General features: G+C 39.2%; 1 protein-coding gene across 4 annotated transcripts in view; it reads left to right on the forward strand.

Moving 5' to 3' along the window:
• Positions 1–20,727, forward strand: part of PAK2 (p21 (RAC1) activated kinase 2) — a 46,683-nt gene extending 25,956 nt beyond the window's left edge. For all 4 annotated transcript variants that reach the window (XM_083613815.1, XM_083613818.1, XM_083613816.1 and 1 more), the window contains 10 exons: positions 797–895; positions 1,462–1,591; positions 2,806–2,869; positions 3,683–3,731; positions 4,908–5,020; positions 6,004–6,121; positions 7,186–7,285; positions 15,688–15,884; positions 16,067–16,204; positions 16,973–20,727. In XM_083613815.1, the coding sequence (XP_083469941.1) occupies positions 797–895; positions 1,462–1,591; positions 2,806–2,869; positions 3,683–3,731; positions 4,908–5,020; positions 6,004–6,121; positions 7,186–7,285; positions 15,688–15,884; positions 16,067–16,204; positions 16,973–17,059 (1,095 nt within the window). In that variant the 3' untranslated portion in view covers positions 17,060–20,727. The remainder of the gene's footprint in view (positions 1–796; positions 896–1,461; positions 1,592–2,805; positions 2,870–3,682; positions 3,732–4,907; positions 5,021–6,003; positions 6,122–7,185; positions 7,286–15,687; positions 15,885–16,066; positions 16,205–16,972) is intronic.
• The last annotated feature ends 259 nt before the right edge of the window (positions 20,728–20,986 follow it).

Below are 20,986 nucleotides of genomic sequence, written 5' to 3' on the forward strand. Positions count from 1 at the left end.
AAAAATTAAAGCTGGGTACATCAGTAGATGGGATTCTTTCTTGGTCCACTCATGTAATTTATGACATCACTTGTCACGTGGTTGACAAGTTCAGAGGCTGCTGTTGTATCAAAACCAAAGTTCCATATATCCACTCTCTTGCTTGCCAATAGCAAGACCTGCCCCCCTCCCGGTCCAGTGTGCATCCAAACATTGCTTCTCCTTTCCTTCCTCATTTCGACAGTTGAGAGGTTATTTTTTGTCCTTTTGAGTTGGGCTTCTTTGGCCAGTGCTTTTGCTGGCTTCGTGTGCTGTAGTAACTGCCTCCTGCAAAAGCCCATAGGGAAGGGGGAGAGATTATATCCTTTATTCACTCCACAGAGAACTTGGGGAGTGGGTGGAGGGAGTTCAAAGGCAGTAGCAGTGAGGAGCTGCTTGAAATGCTCTTATCGGGATAGACAAACTGTGGCTATAGGGCTGCATTCAACTCCTAGCCTAATTTTAAAAGGCCTCTGCAAGCAATCAGTTCAGACCCCTGGCAAGAGTGATCTGCCTCTCTCCTAGCAGTCTGTTGTACAAAGTAGAAAAGAGAGAAGTGGTGGCTTTGGCCCCACCTACTGCAGGTATACCACCCTCAATAGATTAGTTCAGAGGCAATGCAACTCTCAACAGAAAAAATAGTTTCCCACTCCATACTATTCTGATCTTATAGTTTTGTATACTTCCTTATAGTGAACTTTCTAAATGTTCTATAGAAGGGCTTAATTTCTTTTACTTCTTTCTTTTTTTAAAAAAAAACAAAACTCAAAACTTCTAGCCCAATGCAAAAGGGTCAGAGCCTGCAGCACCTGAAGAGGAAGATGATGACGAAGTGGCACCTCCAGTTATCGCCCCACGACCAGATCATACAAAATCAGTGAGTCGTTTTATTTCACCTAATAGTTTCTGTCCGTAACTTACCAGTCTGCAGATACCTGCCTCTTGTTGTTCAGTGCTTCCACTCTCGTTCTATCTCTTATCAATACTCACCACTTGAGTTTCCTATTAGAGCGGGCGACTGGCTTTTACTTTGAAACAGCATTACTTGTGCAGTGAGAGCTTGGCTTGAATAGTTGTTTCTGAGTTTGAAAAGAATGCTTTAGTAGTTGTATACATGGGAATGTTACTGTAATTTCCAAAATCGTTTAGGAAAGTTCTTATCTACCATACTCCATTTAGAGCTTAGTTCTATAAAGGATTCATACAACTGTATGCTACTGTAATATACAGTAGTCAGTTGGGTCAGTTGTTGTAATTAAGTCCCTAACACTACAAAAACCTATAGATATTCATATCAGCCTATAGGCTATAGTAGCTGTGGAGCCACATTGACTAGCCATAAATCTTTCATGAGAGATGTTAAGTATTTGTGGCAGTTTCAACCTGAAAAGAGATTTGTTAACAGTAATATAATGGCTTTATAATTACAATATTTCCTTGCAGATTTATACGCGATCTGTAATAGATCCCATCCCGGCACCTTCTGGTGACACGGGTGACACAGTTGCTAAATCAGCAGATAAGCAGAAGAAGAAAGTTAAGATGTCAGATGAAGAAATCACGGAAAAGCTGCGTAAGTTGAAATTCTAAGTCAGCACTTTACTAGGGGTATGATTAGCCCAAAGTCATATGTACTGAGTATTCTGTATGGTGAATCAGCCATTGACCCTTCTAGTCACACACTGTATTTAACCTTATTTTGACATATTTTCACCCCTTTGTAGGAATTGTGAGCAGATTCTCTTGAAAAGAGGCATTGTGTGAATGGTGTGAGCATTGTTATTGCTAGCTAGCAATCCAGGAGTTGAGGAAATGCTGAAGCAGGAACTTATAGCCGATGCATTGTTAAGGAGCATATCCTGTGTTTGCACTGTTCTCACATTATTTTTCACAGGAAGCAAAGACTTTTGTATGAATAGTCCTATATAGGTACAGCTCTTCCTATCCAGGATAGGGACAAGATATGACAGTGTTTTAGAAAGTAATGAAAAAGTGGCTGTCTGTACTATGTTGAAAACTGCTTTTACTATCCAAAATACTCATATTACGTTGTCTTTTGAAAGTGTGAATATTTAATGGAAAGGCTTTTATCAATATTTTGTTACACTACATTTGGTAGCTGCTTAGAGCAGTGTCTTGAGATGATCATGAAGAGTCTTCGTCTGTTTAAAATGATAACTTGCATGAAGTGGTTTGATTTGTGAGAATAGTTCTGGGATTTTATAGAAGTTTCAGCATTTCAATAATCTTCTAGGCATGTATATGTTGCTCATACTAATTCCATTGTCATCAGTTATAGTAAGCAAAAACTGACTTCCGAATGCTCGTAATTACACCTGCTAATCATAATGAAGCAATATATGCCATGAGTTATATGTACAATTGAGGTTCTTGTAAAGGTTTAGATCACTGCTACATCATTGAAGAAGATAAAATGGTGTGGATCTTAACTTTCCTTCTGTGAACGGAACACTTTGCATTCATGGAACAAGGTTTTCCTGCTTCCTCCTTCCTTCTGTTGCCTCCTGTACCCTCCTGAAAGTTTGCTCCTGAGGTTTGGCGTGTCCTTGAAATATGATGTGGGATATGGGATGGCTCAGGAGGCATCAGGTTGAAAAGGGAGTTGATGAAAGTCCTCACCCCCTTTAATTGAACAGAGGAACAAGTTAGGAACTGAATCAGTGTTGACTGTTTTATTGATTGAAATGTTATGTGTTAGCTTTCCAACGAAAGTCAATAGTGCATCTTAGTTGGTTTATAATACTCCACATGGAATTTTCTTTTTAGGAACCATTGTGAGTATAGGAGATCCCAAGAAAAAATATACAAGATACGAAAAAATAGGACAGGGGTGAGTACTGACTATGAAATGAGTTAGTGGAAGTACCGTTTTCTTTGTCTTATTTTGCATTTGGTTTCTGTTTAGAAAACCAGAAGTATCAACAATAGATTAGTATACATAATAACAACAACCAGATGCAAACCTCCAACAGAAGTGGAAATTTTGAAACAATTATTTTGAGTGCTTTGCTACTTACCCTTTACTTTATGGGATGAGGAGGAACATTTGAAAAAGAATTCCAGTCAGCTTGCCATTTATTTGTTGTCTATCTTTGGACTGTTACTGGGGCAATGAAGTATGGAATTAACTTATCTTAAGCATCAGTTATCTGACTAGTAGTCTGTATCTAGATAATATTGCAAACTGCTCTGTTAAAAGGAAGGTCTTGCTTTTCCTATTCCTTATTTTACAGTGGAACCTCGGGTCGCGGACATAATCCATGTCGGAGGCACGTCCGCAACCTGCAGCGTTCACATCCTGAAGTGCTGCGTCTGCACTGGTGCTGGTGCGATTTGGCGCTTCTGCGCATGCACAAAGTGCAATTTAGCGCTTCTGTGCATGCGCGAGCGGCGAAACCCAGAAGTAACCCGTTCCGGTACTTCCGGGTTTCCTGTGGTCCGTAACCCGAAAACACATAACGTAAAGCGTCTGTAATATGAGGTATGACTGTATAGGCATTGATCTTATTCTGTTGACTTTTTTAAACCTAGAACTGGAATAAAAACGAAGTACAGTGAAAGTTAGTGCAGCCTCTTTACCTGTTCATGCACGTATGCATTAGAGATGTGAATGTTAATAGAATTGTGTATTTTCTTTTCATAGGGCTTCGGGTACAGTTTTCATTGCCATTGATGTAGCAACAGGACAGGAGGTAGGAACAATATACCTTCTACCACCTTTGATTTTCTTAGAGTGGTCAAATCAAATGTTACTGTGCTTTGGTTTGTTTGTTTTTTTTTAAAAAAGACTCATCTCCCAATAGTGAATTCCTCATAGCTGTGTGCAGAAGTAATTGCTTTGTACTGTAGAATCAGATGATAAATTTTAAAATAACATTTTGCAAAAATCAAATGCATGGAATTGGTTCTAAATCAGCCTTCAGCAACCAAGTGGCTTCCAAATCTTCTGAACTACAACTCACATCATCCCTGAATGCTGTCTAGGACTGATGGGGTTATGGTCCATAACATCTGGAGGGCACCACATTTGGGAAGGCTGTTCGAAATTCCAAAAGGAAGTTAAGTTGTTAATTAAACTCTCCTATGTTTTTATCATAGAAAGCTGCTTCTGTTTAAAGAGTTAAATTATAATTTATAATTTGTTATGCTGCCTTCATTTGTGACTATGATGTTTGTGAGAGCTGCCCCTTTCCCAAGTTTGTGGGAGAGCTAGCGCTTTCTTTTTTCTTTTGCAATAGAGCCTTATCTGTCACTGTTAGTTCATAATTAGTAAGAACTGAAATAATGACTTTTAAAATGTGGAAAACTGAGTTTCTTGAAAATAAATGTGAATCAAAATTGGTGTCAACTACTGTAGACCCCATTTTTGGGGTGAGAAAAAATGGACACACACCACTATACCTCTTTTTTGGCTGCCTTGTTTCAGATTCCAACCATAAGAGCTAATTTTAGTACGGGGCCCATTACACATCATAGAAACTTCCTTTCTTCCAAATATTACACTTCCAACCACAGCATTACATATTATCAGGCTTAATTGTGTAGTCTTGTTGCTGTTGTTTTTATTTCATTCTTCTGAATGCAATAAAACTACCTTATGTTCACATTCTTGGCTCTCGTAGTTTCAGACTTTGTTGTTAGTGAACATTTCTTTTGCTGCCAAAATGTCCTGCCAACTTTTGTCTGTGAGGATTATGTTAGTTCCTTGGATCAGTTGATCTGTCAACGGCAACCAAATGGTTGTCTCAGGAAAGGAGTGTAAAGAAACTACCCATTTGCCTTTTTATTGTAACATTAGAAAATGTTAATACTACAATTGTCTTTCTTTGAATATAAACTTCTGTTGAATCCCTTTTTACCCTTTTAAGGTTGCTATTAAACAGATAAATCTTCAGAAACAACCCAAGAAGGAGTTAATTATCAATGAGATCCTGGTAATGAAAGAGTTGAAGAACCCAAACATAGTCAACTTTTTGGACAGGTAACAAAACACATGGTATAGCAGCTAGAAAGTTTGGATGTGAAAACCCAAGTACAACACCTTACTAGGTTGTGAAGTTCACATCCTTGGACAAATCGCTTTTGCCTTTTTTCTATCTCTTGCAAATTTTGAGAGACCAGGGTGCTTCTCTGAGTCTTTGGAAGAAGGGTGGGATAAATATGCAGTACATAGTAGACTAGCCTCTCTCCTGAGGTACAGTTCACATTTAAATATCTGATACTTCTGTAATATAGCCTGAAATAACTCCTTATTCCCAGTATCATTTGTTGTCATAAGTCAGGTTATCAGTTCAGCCTCTTAAGAATTCCAGATAATAGAGGCATTTTATATATTAATAACTTCATGGATGTACTAGACCTATATTTTGTAGACAAGGGAAGTGTCTGATACAAGACTGATGTTCCTGGAAACATGCACACAGACCTTCCTGCTGCAAATATTGCTTCAATTTTGGATCTTTTCCATATACAGTGGAACCTTGGTTCGCAAACACTTTGGAAGTCGAACATTTCGGCTTTTGAACGCTGGCAACCCGGAAGTGAATGCTTCCATTTTCGAACGTGCCTTGGAAGTCGAACGGCTTCTGAGGCGTGTTTCTCCATTTGTTAAATGGATTTTACCAACCGGCAATTGAGCCTTGGTTGTTGAATGTTTCAGAGGTCGAACGGTCTTCCGGAACGGATTACGTTCGACAACTGAGGTGTCACTGTATATTTTTTGTGGTCTTCCCAACTATTCTGCATTTTGTTTTTCATCATTTAGTTTTTGGTTTGGATAGTCTGACACCTTCAAGTGAAGGGCTGATTATAAATAATTTCAATAAATATTTTTGTATATTTTCTGTGATGTAAATCACATTGAGTTTGTGTTGCACATGGTGATACATAAAGTTGTAATAATAGTAGTAATTATCTTGTCTCAATAATTTGTTATGTTTGAACTTCATCAATTTCTACCTTCAGTTTCCTAATGGAAGACGAATTGTTTGTCATAATGGAATATCTGGCTGGTGGCTCCCTCACAGATGTTGTTACGGAGACCTGCATGGATGAGGCACAGATTGCCGCTGTCTGTCGAGAGGTAGGTGATTGATTGAAGAAAGAGAAAAATTGCTTCCCTTAGTTAATTGACTTTTATTATAATTGCATTTTCATTACTGAGGCAGGTTTATCAAGGTTGGGAGTTAGAAGCCTGTAGCCCAGCATTTGGGTTTGAGCCTTGTGAAGTAGCAGTGGCCATGCAAGTCTTTTCATCTTCTGAGATACAAACCACAACATTTTAAGAGTACACACTGTCTAGTTTTCACCAAGGTGGCATCCCTGTATGTAGTCTGCACCAGTTCAGACCACGGGAGGGCTTATATAATGAAATGCTCTTCACAGAAGAAAAAGATTTGAACACATAGAGAACAGTGTTGGAGAAGAGTAGTTGCTGATCCAGTTGTAGGGATTTAACTCATACTGGATGCAGTAGCACTCTCCATAAAAACAGAGGTTAGTAGTTTGAAGAGTTTGGTGATGATTCTGGTGGATGCAGCTTTTGTTAGGTTACTGTTGTGAGATCAATGAAGTGCAAAAACTACGGAGAAGGTTCAGCAGAGATTTCAGCTGGCGATTAGTTCTTTCATTCTTTTTAAAGAAGAGAATGACTAAGCAAAGTCTGGCAAATGGCACAATTGACAAAAGTTAACAAAGTGTATTGAATAAACAGAAGGAAGACAGCATAAATCAAGTTTTGAGATAGAGGGTGCCCCATTGCAAATTATTTTATAGACCACTGGAAAGGCACCGTATTTTTCTGTACTATAAACATGCTTCCTTCTGAAGTAAGCATATGAAAGACCTTTCACTGAAAAACAGTGGATTGACCTTAATTATGTCAATGGTTATTAATGGTTTTGGTTGATGTTTTTAGCTGGAAACCCTTTTGATATTAAAAAAGAGTGAAGATTTATATCATGGACATATTGTGTGTATTAAACTTGTTAAGATTGTAAATATGGAACATAATTTTTAAAATTGCTAGATTATACAAATCATTTGTTACCTAGTGAGTAAAGCGTAGTTTGAGGTTACTAAACTGTCTCTAGCCAATGTGAATTTTGAACATGTCTAGACAATATCCCTTCCATTGTTTCCATACAGTGTTTGCAGGCACTGGAATTCCTACATGCCAATCAGGTTATCCACAGAGATATTAAAAGTGACAACGTACTATTGGGAATGGATGGATCAGTTAAACTGAGTAAGTGCATGTCAGTTACTTCCAAACATGAAATATGTGGCTGAACGGTTGGGTGGTGTTACTTTGCACATAAGTTTCACAGCAAAATTCACTGGTATGAATTTTAGTGTAATAGCTGCCGTGACAAATATAATTCTGGGCTCAACAAGTCTTTGCCACTAGAGTGGCTATGTGGCTGAGAAGACAGGGAGAATATATTATTTGGAAGCCACAAAAATATTTTTGCATGTATAGATCAGATTGCAGTATGTTGTTGTTGTTTAGTCGTTTAGTCGTGTCCGACTCTTCTTGACCCCATGGACTAGAGCACACCAGGCACTCCTGTCTTCCACTGCCTCCCGCAGTTTGGTCAAACTCATGTTTGTAGCTTCAAGAACACTGTCTCGTCCTCTGTCGTCCCCTTCTCCTTGTGCCCTCCATCTTTCCCAACATCAGGGTCTTTTCCAGGGAGTCTTCTCTTCTCATGAGGTGGCCAAAGTATTGGAGCCTCAGCTTCAGGATCTGTCCTTCCACTGAGCACTCAGGGCTGATTTCCTTCAGAATGGATAGGTTTGATCTTCTTGCAGTCCATGGGACTCTCAAGAGTCTCCTCCAGCACCATAATTCAAAAGCATCAATTCTTCGGCGATCAGCCTTCTTTATGGTCCAGCTTTCACTTCCATACATCACTACTTTTTGCAGGATAAAGTACGTTAAACTAAGCCAGCTTCATAACCCATGGTTTGAAATAGGCTTGTTTTGAAACTGACACAATGGACTGATTCACACATAATGTTAAACCATGGTTTAGTGCCACATGCATGAGCTTACATACGCCTTCCTCCACCCAATGCCCACAATATGGCTTTGGAAGCATTTAATTGCATTTTCATGGACTCCTGGCTTCTTGTTTTTTTTTATATAATATTTTTATTTTCCATTTAAACACAATACAACGAACATAAACATACGAAAAACAGAAAACAAAACAAAAAAACATGTATCATTTCATATCCTAATTTCATATCCCATCTTCCCCGACTTCCTCATGCCTCCCCTTTCTGTATTCCAAATTCTTATTGATTGTTCAGCAAATCTTCCCTTATTTTAATTTAAATTTAGACTATTCTTCCTTATTCTCCTTGTCTTAACCATTACTAATAGTAACCATTTACTTTCCAGTCCAACATCATTCTAACTTTCATTAACTTTGTAATATTTCTTTAAATAGTCCTTGAATTTTTTCCATTCTTCTTGCGCTGCTTCTCTTCCCTGGTTTCGGATTCTGCTCGTCATTTCTGCCAAGCCCATATAGTCTATCACCTTCATCTGCCATTCTTCCAGTGTGGGTAGTTCCTGCGTCTTCCAGTACTTCGCAATGAGTATTCTAGCTGCTGTTGTAGCATACATAAAGAAAGTTATATCCGTCTTTAACACCCCTTGGCCGACAATACCCAAGAGAAAGGCCTCTGGTTTCTTGGGGAAAGTATATTTAAATACCTTTTTAAGTTCATTATAGATCGTTTCCCAGAATGCCTTAATCTTCGGGCAAGTCCACCAAAGATGAAAAAATGTACCTTCAGTTTCTTTACATTTCCAACATTTGTTATCAGGCACATGGTAAATCTTTGCAAGCTTGACTGGGGTTATGTACCACCTATATATCATTTTCATAATGTTTTCTCTTAAGGCATTACATGCCGTAAATTTTATCCCGGTGGTCCACAACTTTTCCCAATCAGCAAACAAGATATTATGACCAATGTCCTGAGCCCATTTAATCATGACCGATTTAACCGTTTCATCTTGTGTATTCCATTTCAGCAGCAAATTGTACATTTTGGACAGATTCTTAGTACTGGGTTCTAACAGTTCTGTCTCCAATTTTGATTTTTCCACCTGGAAGCCAATTTTACTGTCCAGTTTAAACGCTTCGTTTATTTGATGGTAGTGAAACCAGTCTCTCACCTTCCCTTTTAATTTCTCAAAACTCTGCAATCTCAATTTGTCCCCTTCCTTTTCCAAAATTTCCCAGTATCTTGGCCACTTGGACTCCATATTTAACTTTTTAACTGCCTTAGCTTCCATTGGTGACAGCCACCTTGGAGTTTTATTTTCCAGCAAGTCTTTATATCTGACCCAGACATTTAGTAGTGCTTTTCTGACAATATGGTTTTTGAAACTTTTATGTGCTTTAACCTTGTCATACCACAAATATGCATGCCACCCAAAAATGTTATTAAAACCTTCCAAATCCAAAATGTCTGTGTTTTCAAGAAGTAGCCATTCTTTCAGCCAGCAGAAAGCTGCCGCTTCATAGTAAAGTTTAAAGTCTGGCAGGGCAAACCCCCCTCTTTCTTTTGAATCCGTTAATATCTTAAATTTAATTCTGGGCTTTTTGCCCTGCCAGACAAATTTAGATATGTCTTTTTGCCACCTCTTGAAACAATCCATTTTATCAATTATTTGCAATGCTTGGAACAAAAACAACATTCTTGGCAATACATTCATCTTTATAGCTGCAATACGGCCTAACAAGGAAAGCTTTAAGTTGGACCAAATCTCCAAATCTTTTTTCACTTCTCTCCAAGTTTTTTCATAATTATCTTTAACCAAATTCACATTTTTAGCTGTCATATTTATACCCAAATATTTCACTTTTTTAACCACAGTTAACCCTGTCTCATTCTGAAACCTTTCCTTTTCTATCTGTGTCAAATTTTTCTCCAAAACCTTTGTCTTAGACTTATTCAATTTAAATCCTGCCATTTGACCAAACTCTTGAATTATTTCCAAAACTCTTTTCGTGCTAGCTTCTGGCTCTTGTAATGTAAGTACTAGGTCATCTGCAAATGCTCTCAGTTTATATTGTTTAGCTCCGACCTGAATCCCTTTAACCAACTGGTCCCTCCTAATCATATTAAGCAAAACCTCCAGGACCGATATAAAAAGTAATGGGGAGATAGGGCACCCCTGACGTGTCCCTTTTTCAATCTTGAACTCTTCTGTAACCACATTGTTTACAATTAGTTTAGCTTTCTGTTCAGAGTATATTGCACCTATACCATTCTCAAACCCTTGGCCTACCCCCATCCCCCGGAGGTTCTTCAACATAAAACTCCAAGAAATATTGTCAAAGGCTTTCTCGGCATCCACAAATATCAAAACAGCTTTAGTGTTTATGTTCACTTCCAGCTTTTCCAAAATGTCAATTATATTCCTTACATTGTTCGACAAATGCCTTTTTGGGAGAAAGCCCGCTTGGTCCCCGTGAATCTCCTCCATCAAAACTCTTTTCAGTCTTTTTGCTAAAATATCAGCAAAGATTTTGTAATCCACATTCAATAACGAGATGGGTCGGTAGTTTTTAAGTTGGGTCTTTTCAGTCTCTGTCTTTGGTATAAGTGTAATGTAGGCCTCTCTCCACGTATCGGGTGCCCTTTTCCCCTCCATAATCTCATTGCAGACTTCCTTCAGAGGTTGTATCAACCCTTCCTTCAAAACTTTGTAGTATTTGGAAGTCAGTCCATCCGGTCCAGGGGATTTGCCCAGCGTCATGCCTTGAATGGCATCTTCTATTTCTTGTGCTGATATCTCCTGGTTCAATATTATCTTACTTTCTTGCGAAACCTTTTTCAGCCCATTTTCCTCGAGGAACTGTTGTATGTCCATTTCTTTTTGCGGCCCTTGTATGTAAAGTTGTCTAAAGTAGTTCTGAAAACAATTCCTAATTTCCGCTGGGTTGCTTATGTTTTTTCCTTCCACTTCTATATTTGTTACCGTGTTGAGTTTTTGTCTCTTCTTTATTTGCCAAGCCAGTAACTTGCCACATTTATCAGCAGATTCAAAGGTCTTTTGTCTCATTTGTTTAATTTTCCACTCTAATTCTTGATTCATCAGTTCCATATATTGTGTTTGATGAAATTTGATTTCTCTTAGAATCTCTTGGGATTTTGGCTTCGATCTTAATTGTTTTTCCCCTTCTTTTATCTTTTCCAAAATTCTCTCCTTTTTCTCATTTTGGTTTCTCTTCTTTAAAGTATTTTGCTGAATCAAAAACCCTCTCATCACGGCTTTGCTTGCGTCCCATACTATTCTTTTTTCTACTTCAGACCTTAAGTTGATTTCAAAATAGTCTTTCAAGGTTTTTTGGGCCTTCTTGCAGATCTCCTCATCTCTAAATAAGGTGTCATTCATTCTCCATCTGAAGGAACCAGTTGTTGTTTGCCTCATCACCATCTTTACAGCATTATGGTCGGAGAAAGTTTTTGGGCAGATTTCTACTTTTTTTATGTTCGGAGCCATACTGCTAGTCACCCAAATTTGGTCAATCCTTGTCCATGTCATTTTGGCTTCAGAAAAGAAGGTTCCCTCTCTTTCTAATGGGTGTTTTGTTCTCCAAATATCAATCAAGTCCATATTGTCAGTCATTTCAAAAAAAGTCTTTGGTAGTCTTCCATCTTTTGTTATTACCTGTCTTTGTGCCTTGTCCATATTTGTTGAAACTACTCCATTCATATCTCCCATCAAAATTAAGTTGTAATCCATATGGTCCATCAAAATTTCATGCAACTTCTTAAAAAATTCAGCTTTCCCTTCGTTTGGTGCATAGATTCCCACTATCAAATACTTCTCTCCTTGAGATTGAATTTCAATTGCCAAATATCTTCCTTGATCATCTTTAAAGATTTGTTTCGGTTGCAATTTTTCTTTTGCATAGATCACCACTCCTCTCTTTTTTACTCTGTCTGAAGATATAAATTCCTGTCCCAATCTTTTATTTATTAATAATTTTCTGTGTGCTCTTGTCACGTGGGTCTCTTGTAGGCAAATCAAGTCCAATTGGTCTTTCTTTAAGACATGAAATATACTTTTTCTCTTCCTGGGAATATTTAAGCCGTTACAATTCCAGGTTAGAAGTTGCAGAGCCATGATGGGATTATTTACTCCTTCCTCCTACAGCTCCCTGTTTTTGTTCCTCGTCTGTCGGTGGTACCGTGTTCGTATCCAGTGATGGATGCCCTTGTCCTGGAAATGTCTCTTTCTGTAGGTCTTCTTCGTGTTCTCCCAAGAACTTGTCTTTATCACTTACAGTCTTTATTCTTCTCTTCTTTCCCTTATATTTAAAAGACAAGCCTTGGGGAAATTCCCACCTGAATGGTATGTAGTTCTTCTTCAGCAGTGTCACCAAATCCTTATAATGTCCTCTTGCGTCCAAGATACTCTTAGGAATGTCTTTAAAAATCTCAATAAAAAAGTCTTCAATTCGAAGGGCTGTTTGGTAGTGCAGGTTCAATATTTTATCTCGCTCCTCCTTTGATCTTAAAGTAATAAGACAATCTCTGGGTCGATTTCTCTTCTGTCTTATTCCCAATCTAAATGCACTTTCTATCTTAAAGTCCTCTTTCTTCAGCTCCTGCTTCCAAAAATCAGAAAATTCTTTTGTCAAATAATCCACCAAGTTCTCTCCTTCCTTTTCCGGCACAAGTCTGATCCTCAGGTTCCTCTCCTTGCGTTGCATATCCTGCATAGAAAGTGCCAGTTCATATTCGTCCAATTTCTTGTAAACTGGTGGAAATTTTTCCTCCGCAGCAGTTGCAATTTCCTTAGCTTCCTCAGCTATCTTTCGTGTTATAGATGAATCTTCCAATAATTTCCCAATTGCTTCTGCATTTGAGTTCACTTTATTCCCTAGGTCAGTTATACTTTTAGTATTTAGGTCAATTTTCCCAGAGATTTCTTCAATTTTTTTATTTGTTTCAGCAACTTGTACTTTAGTTTCAGCAACTTGCAATTTAGTCTCCGCACCTTGCTTTTTTAGTTCCTCCAAAGAGTCATTTATCTTCTCCAATACCTTAGCAAATGATTCTTCTGTAGACATTGCTTTCACTTTTGGCTTTGCAGCCACTATAGTTCCAGAGGCTCCTGTTACAGAAGCCCTTCTTTGCATGAAAGTGTCAATTTTGTATTGTCTGCCAGATCTCAAGGTTGTTTCTTGTAAATCCCCTTTCTCTTTACCATCTGCCATAACAAAGTCTTTTAGTCAAGGTCATTCCCAGACTTTGAAACTCACAAACAAAGTTCTCAAGTTTTAAACTCCACTTGTTGCTGAAACAATTTGTAGGTCCTCTAGAGGGCGTAGAGACAGTTCTATGCTTCTCAAAATAATCCCACACTCTTCAAAAAAGAAGGAATAAAAGTTTCCTAGTCCCTTTCAATTTTTCTTTCCTTTTTCAAGGGGATCCCAGTCAATAGTGTCCTGTAAGTAACTTTGTAATACCACAGAAACAGTGTTTCAAATTGGAAGTAACCAAAGTCAATTTAAGATACTTTTTAGCTTCTTATAACAACAGTCCTTAGCCGGTTCCTTTTCTCCGGCAGTCCGATCCCAGGTTAAAGAGCAGCGGTACTTAATCCAATTCTTTTAAATTGGCAGGGAAACACTTTTAAAATCTTCTTTCCCCCCCTCCTGCCTTCGGGGGGGGGGGGAGTTCTTTGCTTTGGTGGTGGATTTCTTAAATCCCACAAGTTTCCTCTCAAGCAGTTACAGCTAGAGTGCCTTTCGCTTTGATCTTGCTACAGAACGGAAAGCAGACTTCCTTTTTAGTGCTTATCCGTCTCGGTGCCCAATTTCTTTATTTTAGAGTCCAATTTATACTTTAGCAGTCAATCCTACTCACGGATAGTTGTTCTTTTAATCCAATTTCACGGGAAGAAGTCAGCGCTCACCGCTAATGGCGACGCGGCTTCGCTTCGCAGGCTGGGTGAAGACGACTCTCAGCACCGCTCCAAGACCCCTCCGCTGCTCCGAAGCCTTTAAAAAGGCTATTTCGCAGCGTCGGGGGGGCGCAAAGGTGCCCGCCGAGTCTCCAGTTCACAGGCAACGCGCCTGTGATTTTTAGGGGTCCCCGCTTCGCCGTAGCTGACAGGACCCGAACCCACGAAGCAGATCTCTCCCGGAGCTCCGGTTGAGATCCGCCATTAAGCGCCGGCGCTAACCGGAAGTTCACTCGACTCCTGGCTTCTTGTGTCATTTAGATAAGAGTAAAAGCTGTAGATGGTATGGCAGAGTACCTGTTTGCCTTTAAACTAAACAACAGATTCCATTTACAAATGTAATGCAGCTTACTATCACAGTCTGCATTGTTTAGCACATGGGTAGGCAAACTAAGGCCCTGGGGCCAGATCCGGCCCAATCGCCTTCTAAATCCAGCCCGCGGACGGTCTGGGAATCAGTGTGTTTTTAAATGAGTAGAATGTGTCATTTTATTTAAAATGCATCTCTGGGTTATTTCTGGGGCATAGGAATTTGTTAATATCCCCCCCCCCAAAATATAGTCTGGCCTCCCACAAGGTCTGAGGGACAGTGGACCAGCTCCCTGCTGAAAAAGTTTGCTGACCTCTGGTTTTGCACACTGCAAGTTTGCATTTTTTTAAACCAGCAGATGGCAGTCTTGATTAGACCAACCTTGAAATTGTTCAGTTGGCCAGAGTCCTCAGTAGCATTCTTCTCTTCCGCTTCAGTTTAAAATTAGATTTGAGTACAAAAGCTAAGGCTCAAGGTTGGGATAATTAAGAAACCAGAAGTACAGAATATTAAATACTGCAACAGCTGCCTTCAGTAATTTTAACTCATGCACTGCAATAACAGATTAGTAAAACAAATACGCTGTATCATAGATTTATGAGCTTAGTCAATAACTCCACAGATTCCATTAAAATTGTGTCTTATAAGTTTAAAACTTCACTGAGGGTGGGGGCTTGCACTAAAATGAGATCCTTTTTCACAAGTCCCATGTCTTTTGTGATAGTTGATCAATTGAGCTCTGAATTCCTTCACTGCATCGTATTGCAGCAGCAGCAGAAAGAACACGGCTGGGCTGAATGTGCAATAGTGTGAGGTATAAATAAGATGGTAAATCTATGAAGTGGTAGAATGGGCCAAACCATTTCTCACTGCAGGTGTGTGCGGCGGTTACGTTTGTGAGTGCCCCCCTTTGTGAAGGATCCTGCCAAGTACAAAACTAGCACACATGGAGTGGTCTGGGCTAGAACTTGTCTTCTGGGTTGTTGCTACTGTGTCTTTAATGTATTAGGCTTTAAAAGAAAAAAAAATGCAGGGGATTATTTCAAATCTGGAATCTGCTACCCACAATTTAAAGTGGTACAGTCCACTCTACCACATCATTCTGCTACATGTGTTTTAATAAGTGGTAGAATGAACTGCACCACTGTTGGTGGTGGATTCCGTTGCTAAAAGGATGCCTTCGGGGGGGGGGCTGTTGAAGGAGCATCATGTGGGCACTGAGACATCTGTAGCTTTTTCTGGAAGCATAATTGGGTAACAGGGATACACCCAAAGTGTAGGACTTACTACTAATTTAACTTTCCAATAACTGCACTCTTTTCTTCTTTTTTTGTAGCTGATTTTGGTTTCTGTGCACAGATTACTCCAGAACAGAGCAAACGTAGTACTATGGTTGGAACACCTTATTGGATGGCTCCTGAAGTGGTCACACGAAAGGCCTATGGCCCCAAAGTGGATATCTGGTCCCTGGGTATCATGGCTATTGAAATGGTCGAAGGCGAGCCCCCATATCTCAATGAAAACCCTTTGAGGGTAAGACATAAGTTTTCAAGGAACTCTCGATTCCCTGGAACATAGCGAAACACAGTAAAAACCCACAAATTTTGAATGATTTTTCAGGTCCTTTTCAGTTCTGATTTAAACTCAGGTGCTCATACAACCACATTTTTTGTTTTTCATAATGCCAATGTTTGTTTGTTCGTTCGTTCTTGCAGGCATTATATTTAATAGCAACAAACGGCACTCCAGAATTGCAGAACCCAGAGAAATTGTCCCCAATATTTCGTGACTTTCTAAATAGTTGTTTGGAAATGGATGTAGAGAAAAGAGGGTCAGCCAAAGAACTGTTACAGGTAAAGCCGCTGGTATCTTGCAAATGGCATCAGTTGTAGGCGGTGCTTTCTGTTGACAAGTCAAGCTACTGTAAAGGAAGGCTGATATATGATCAACAAATTCAGAAAAAAATGGGATAGAACGGGGAACATAAAGGTAAAAAAGAATGGTCGAATTCCACATTATGCTAATACAGTGGTTCTGTCAGGACAAGCATTCTCTCTTTGCCAGGTGGAAGAGTCTCCCTTCTCCTTGCCCTGTTGCATTGTTCTGGGGATTCTCCTGACTCTTATAGAGTACATTGGGAGAAGGGAAGGAGTCCTGTTGGGCCAGCAGGAGGCTTTTAACTGGCTTCTGTTAGTGCACCGGGATAGCTGAATCCAACCTAGTATCTTTGCACATCTTAAAATTTTATTAGTAGATTTATATGACCACTCGTCAATGCATGTTCCCTGGACAACTTTAAAAAGAAAGTAGTAGGAGTAATAATGATAATAATTGCAAATGCTTGACTAAGGATTCAGCTAAGTTTTACTCAGAGTAGACCTGTTGAAGGCAGTGACCATTGGTAAGTTAATTTTAATAGCTCTACTCTGAGTAAGACTTAGCTGAATACCACCCACTAATACTGATCATATTTTAGTATGACCTAAGCACAGTAGGTAACCTATCTCCCTGGTCACCTCTCCTTTGCATTGTTTGCTAAGTGTATGACTCAAAATGCTGCTGCTGGAGTTTCCTTTTAAGTGTTCTTTCATTAAAAGGTTGTTTCTTTTCTTTTCTGATAGCATCCTTTCCTGAAACTGGCCAAACCTTTGTCAAGCTTGACGCCGTTGATCCTAGCAGCCAAAGAAGCAATGAAGAGTAACCGTTAGCATTGCTGCTGTGGCCTTCATCATTTTTGTTTTTTTGTTTTTAAAGTTTTTCATAATATATAAATTGTTGCTCTTGTTAGGGAGGTTGAAAGTCTGCAAAAGGGAAAAAAAAATCTCATCTGGAAGACACAAGAGAAGAAAAAATGGTGGTGGTAGTAGTGAACTCTTCTGGAAGAAGTTGTGAACTGAATCACTGGCCTTTTCACCACTTTTGCAGACAACTCTGATGTATTTTCCTATGCCTGGGAGGTGTTTTTTTAATGACTTTGCTGTACCAGATCCCATTCATTGTGCTCTGTTGGGCACTTTCAATACTTGAACAACAGATTCAAGCTTTTGGAGGGAAGCATTACTTTGATCTGCTGACCTTCCCCCCCTCCCCCTTCCATTTGTCAGTCATTCAAAATATTGCAACATCTGAGTTACTAAAAGGCAGATATGGTAGAAATGTGAAAATTCCTCTTATTCACCTATCTCTTAGCATACAATTTAGCTATAACTGTATTGTAGCATTAACCACCCAGCTACCTAGGAACTGTAATTTTTTTCAATGACTGTTCTTAAAGACAGAAGAACATGAGTAGAGGGGAAGAAGAAGGTTCAGCAACGTCTGATACATAATTTTGTTGCGTGGACTTTTTAACATAAGGGAAAGATGCCTCTGAATTTAGGAGATTGAATACATGTGGGGAAGAGGAAAAAAGTGTTGCTTTTCTTTTCTTGGTTAATGTTCAAACCATCCCGTGAGCTCGGGGAGAGAGCTCCATCCCTATGACTTGTCTTCCATTCTTTCCTTGCCTGTGTAGGCTTGTTGGTAACATTTTAAAGGGATGTCTTGAAAGTGTGTGGTTTTATAGCAAAGTGTTGTATCCATGTTCTGACTTGGGCTTTGGGCTTTATGCTGGTGCCTTCTGAATTTTTAAATTGCTCTTCTTTGTCTTAAGTACCTTTTGTATATGTTGTACATTTCCCCTCCAAAGCAACTTTGGAGCTGTCAGGATTAAGTATTAGAGCTCTCTTCCTTTTTATATGTATAAAAATGTATATCTTCACCATTTCTACTAACAAAGACCCAGCAGATTTTCAAAAATAGAAGATCCAAGACTTTTTGTATAATTCAGCCAACTGAATCTTCTGAACACCAAAAGTGCTATTCTGTGGAGACAAACAATTGGAGATGGCAAAGTAGTCTAGATTCAACATTATTTGAATTGGCTTGTGAGTGGCTGCAGAACCGTGCCTTCTCATGGTTCTCTTGAAAGACTTACCAACTGTTATGGCTGAAGACAAACACAAGATAAAGTGCCTCCCTAAATGAAAGAAAGTAATTGGAGCTGTAGAGGAATTGAAGCTCGGGTTGAGGTGGTCAGGTGCACCGTGGGGATTCTTCAGTCACATCAGCCTTCTAGAAGCACTGTGTTTTATGTGCAGCTCTTTATCAAGAATTGCCAAGTGATGTGCCAAACAGTAACATAACAGACTTACTAATTTGGTGCTATAGCTTTGTCGCATTCCTATGTGGTATTCTTGGGAGAACATTTTAAAACCCTAGCTAAGAGGCAGTCTTTAATGCCTTTAATGCCTGATGGTCAATGAAAAGCCTGTTTCTTACCTGTGAACAATATTAATATGTGTTGACATAAAGGGCATAATTTTTGCTGGGTTTTATGAACAGGTTTGCAAAATTCTGGGTTCTGAGTCATTGCATCACAAAGGGCTCCATTCCCTCAGATCTTGGAGCTTCTTGCACCCTGCTCTGTACCAACAAATGCCTTATTAATGCTGATGAAAGCAGTGCCATACTCCAACCTGCAGTCCTGTGTCCTATGAGAAGTATTCATTTGAAAACTGTAACAAAGCAGCCCAGTTGCTTTCAGAGCATTTTGAATGTGTTTTGGTTTAGTCCAAGAAACGTGGTGTCCTGGTCTGAGTGGTATTTTAGGTGGTGTTCTTCCTCTGGCCATAACTTGCAATACAGTTACTATAAAGTATAGAATAGCCATGCTCTTAAATTTGATTTATGTGAGTCAAACAAAGAGATTTAAAGGATTCTCTACAGTTACCTTTTCTTACCTTTGAGCTGTCGTCTGTTGCTGGCAATGGAATATGTGGAACCCATGACTCCTGCTGTGAGATAAGTGTATGTTGGTGTTTTTATGGTAGCAATTAAAGGTAACACTTCTGAAATAAACAAAAAGCAGCATTTACTGATTTTTAAGCTGATTAAAAATTATCTTAAATGAGTAGTTGACTGCCTCATCATGAGGGTTCTCAAATCCTCCTTTAAAAGTTGCTTACAATTTGGGTTGGCTCAGGACTTGGCTGAAGCAGGACCCACTGGCAACTCTTGTGCCAGTCATGATCATGACTATCACAGCATGTCTGCATGGGTGCTCTTAAGTATAGCAGCTTTGTACTACGGCAGTGCGTTCATCTAATTTCCCTGTCCACTATTGCAATAAAGGGGTTAGGGATAGAAACAGACATGAACTGAATGGGAACTCTGTGTTTAACGTGAGCCATCGGGAAGTTCCTGATTATTGCGCAGCGATGCATGTGGTTTGTATGGTACAAGGACTGAACATGTATTGCCAATGTCTTAAAGCTTGGTTTAGAAGTGGAAAAGTGGCAGTCTTTTTCTCCCCGTCCCCTCTAATGTCTGGTTTAAATGTTCAAGATTGTATCTTCTGGGCACGGAAGTATAGCTTATGAGCACAGGAGTAAGAACACTCAGCATAAAATTGCATAGGCTATTGACTCCTAACTGCTCTTCCTGCTAAAGATGCCTTAACCAAATATCCAGGCACCAGTGTGAGTAAATATTGATCGATTCACATAGTTACTCACGGCTTACTCACACAGTCATCTTAGATTAGATGTTAAGCTGTTCAAACAGTATCCTGAATACTCCAGCATCGTACCAGAACCCAATTCAATGCGTTGCTGCAAAAGACTGTTTTGTAGAGTTTGAAATGGTCATAGCTGAGCATGTATTGAAGTGTTCAGGGCAACCACTTCATAGCTTCAATACTCAGTCTGGGCTTACAAAAAATGCCCCCCCCCCCAAGTTCTTGGCTGAATCAGTCTTTGAGTGTTGGGCATGTTTGCAATGGCACGTTATGGTTATTGGTGTGAACCTACAAGGAGGAGAGAAGGATAGAGAAGGGTATCTCATTCCATGAAAGCAGGCTTACCTGGAATGATGAGTTCCCAATTCTGCCCCCCCCCCCGGCAAAAAAATCCAGTTGAAATAGACACAACTACTTACCACAAATAAGTTTAGCATTTGCTGGTTTGAATGGAGACATTAACAACTTGAGAATATAACTGATTAACTTAAGCAATCACCATATGTGTTCTCTGGAGTAGTTTGGAGTCAATTAAACTCTGCTGTTAAGAGTTACAGAATTTCTTTGTCTTTGTAGCTGGAATTAAGTACATCTTCTTGAAATTGTTTCCTTCTCTTTGTTCCCTTTCTCTCACTTCATCAGATGGAAATGAAAGTAGTGCAAGCTTTCAGGGTTTTTTCCCTGTCTTCAGATTTTGTTGCCTTTTGTTTAATTTAATCCCATTCTGTTATTTAATTGTTACTGCAATATTAACTACTGTATTTGACTATGTTTAATGACTTTGTTCTTTCAGGGCTAGAAATAAACATTTCTAAAATGCTTGATGGTTCTCATTCTCTCTCCCACCCTCCCCCAATAGAGAGGCTTACTTGAGTTAATAGGGACAGAGAAGAATTTTTGTTTCGTACTATATAGTGTGATGGTTCATTTGATGTAGACTTGCAGCTTAGTTATCATTTGTCTTCAAAGCTTTTGTAACACCCAGCGAGCAGCTGCAACTTTTCCGTACTAAGCACTGTTTTCAAAGCAATTCTGTAAAAACAGCCATGAATATTTCGCTCCCATGTTTTTTGTGCTG

This window comes from Podarcis filfolensis (assembly GCF_964270895.1).
Source record: "Podarcis filfolensis genome assembly, chromosome: 5".
In the NCBI taxonomy this organism is placed as follows: domain Eukaryota; kingdom Metazoa; phylum Chordata; class Lepidosauria; order Squamata; family Lacertidae; genus Podarcis; species Podarcis filfolensis.